This window comes from Arachis ipaensis, chromosome B05, assembly GCF_000816755.2.
Source record: "Arachis ipaensis cultivar K30076 chromosome B05, Araip1.1, whole genome shotgun sequence".
In the NCBI taxonomy this organism is placed as follows: domain Eukaryota; kingdom Viridiplantae; phylum Streptophyta; class Magnoliopsida; order Fabales; family Fabaceae; genus Arachis; species Arachis ipaensis.
Window position 1 is genome coordinate 2,175,005 of NC_029789.2, and position 2,413 is coordinate 2,177,417.

The following is a 2,413-nucleotide window of genomic DNA, read 5'->3' on the forward strand; positions in this document are numbered from 1 at the left end:
AATAATAATAATAATAATAATGTTGATGATGATGATGATGATGATGATGATGATGTTGATGATGACGACGATGATGATGATGATGATGATGATGATGATGATGATGATGATGATGATGATGATAATTCAAGGCAGTGAAATGAAAATTTCAGAAATATACAGTTCAACTGAAATAGCATGATCATCTATCAAATCATGTAACATGTAACACTGATGAATAAACTACTCAAAATTCCACGACCTAAGAACTCTAATTGACGATTAAACATGCAAGAACTAAAAATGCGGTATTAAATTCAGTTAAATTAGCATAAATTCCTGGAACCATGCACTTTTCACTGCACAGCGTGGATTTTGTTGACGAATGATGAAGAATTATAAAAGGGAAATCAGAAGTAACCTGAGAGTGATGAGTGATTGTGAAGATGGAAACGGTCGCGTATTGGTGTTCCGAAGAAGGAGAAGATGGTGGTTAAGTGTTGACGCGAACTTCGATGGAATCGCAGGGACGGTTGTGCTCCAACTGCAACAGTAACTGCTGCAACCGAAACTGAACACTTCCATGATCGATGCTTTTTGCTTTCTATTTATATTTACATTTTAATTTTTTTTATTAATAGATTGTTATTAGTATTACTATTTTCGTCGACTTATTATTGGTGTGTGTTTCTGTTGTCGAATTTGTTGTTGCCGTCATGCTCCCACTTTCAAGATATAATGATTTGAGTAAAGTAAATACTATATTCAAAGAATTTAAATTAAATAAGATATTTAGTTCTCAATAAATTTTTATTTGAGACACATATAAGTTTTTTTTATATACAAATCTATAAAAATTAGTCCTAACCCAATAAAAATAACTCTCAATTTAGAGAGCATATATTTCCTCAACTTTGAATATCGCAAAATAAAAAAATTCTTTTTTAACATTTGTATTCCACATTCTTCCTCCTCCTTTTTCTTTGTATTCCTCTTCCTTTTTTTTCGCATTCTTTCTTCTTTTTCTCCACGTGTTTCATCCTCGTGATTCTTTTTATTGTTATTATTATTGCTGCATTTTTTTTTCTTCTCCTCTTTCTATTGATTTTATAACATTATGTTCTTTGTTTAATTTTTTCTCCCAAGATGAATTATAAGAAAACAAAGTAAGAAGATGAGGAAGTAGCATTAGAAGATGAGGAGGAGGAAAAAGAATAATTTTGAATTATGCAGAACTCAAAATAAAAATACATCCAAATATTTTCGTATTACACCCAAATTTGCTGTAAATACAAAAAAAATATTTTCTCTAATGCTGCATTTTTTTTCTTCTTCTTTTAGTTAAATGAATATAAGTTTATCATTTTCCAAGTAATTTTGCATCATTATGTGTTTCTTCCTTTTTTTTTTAGTTTTTATTCTTGTTAAGAGAGTAAAATAAGAAAAAATTTGAGAAGATAAAACAATAAGGAAAAGACGAATAAGAAAAAAAGAAGAAAAAGATGGTGATGATGATTGAAAAAAAAGAAGCAAGATGAAGAGGAGGAAGAGGAAGAGTTTTAAATTATACAGAACTTATTAGAATAAAAATACACCCAAAATTCTTAAAATACACCAAAATATATTCGTATTACATCCAAATTTGCTGCAAATACAGAAAAATATTTCTTCTAATGTTGCATTTTTTCTTCTTTTTTTCTTATTTCTTTTAGTTAAATGAATGTAAGCTTCTTCGAAGTAATTTTGCAGTTTCTTCTTCTTCTTTATTTGATTTTTTTGTTTTATTCTTGATAAGAGAGTAAAACAAGAAGAAACTTGAGAAGGTAAAACAAAAAGAAAAAGATGAATAAGAAAAAAAAAGAAGAAAAAGATGGTGATGATGATGAAAAAAAAAAGAAGAAGAAGTGGAAGATGAGGAGGAGGAAGAGGAAGAGTTTTGAATTATGCAAACTTAGCAGAATAAAAATACATCCAAAATTCTTAAAATACACAAAAATATCTTCGTGTTATACCCATATTTACTGTAAATACAGAAAAATATTTCCTTTAATGCTATATTTTTTTTCTTCTGAATTAAACCACACCTCAGTCACTTGATTGGATTTAAAACAATAATCAATTTCATTCTGATTCAATTGACAATTTAAATCTGAATTATTTATTATCTTCAACAACGAGATAACTGATGATGGAGGAGAGAGAAAAATAAAGGAGGAGAAGAAATTCCAATGAAAAAAGGAGGATGAAGAGAAAGAGGAGAAAGATGTGGTGTTGATGATGATGATAACAAAAAAGAAAAATAATGAAAAAGAAGAAAAACATGCAGTAACAGCACAAAACGCGTAAATATAAATAACTTGTAAAGACTTATACGAGAAAAATACTTGTATGTGGAGAATAATTATTTTTTATTTTTCAAAAATCACTTGCATCA

At 28.3% G+C, this 2,413-nt stretch overlaps 1 protein-coding gene across 2 annotated transcripts in view; it reads right to left on the reverse strand.

Annotated features, from left to right (window-relative positions):
• The window catches only part of LOC107642423 (alpha-glucosidase 2), a 9,379-nt gene extending 8,759 nt beyond the window's left edge, over positions 1 to 620 (reverse strand). Inside the window, exon 1 of one of the 2 annotated variants that reach the window (XM_016345774.2) lies at positions 401 to 614. In XM_016345774.2, the coding sequence (XP_016201260.1) occupies positions 401 to 564 (164 nt within the window). In that variant the 5' untranslated portion in view covers positions 565 to 614. Of the gene's footprint in view, positions 1 to 400 lie in introns of both variants that reach the window. The other variant, XM_021122796.1, reaches the window with a different exon arrangement.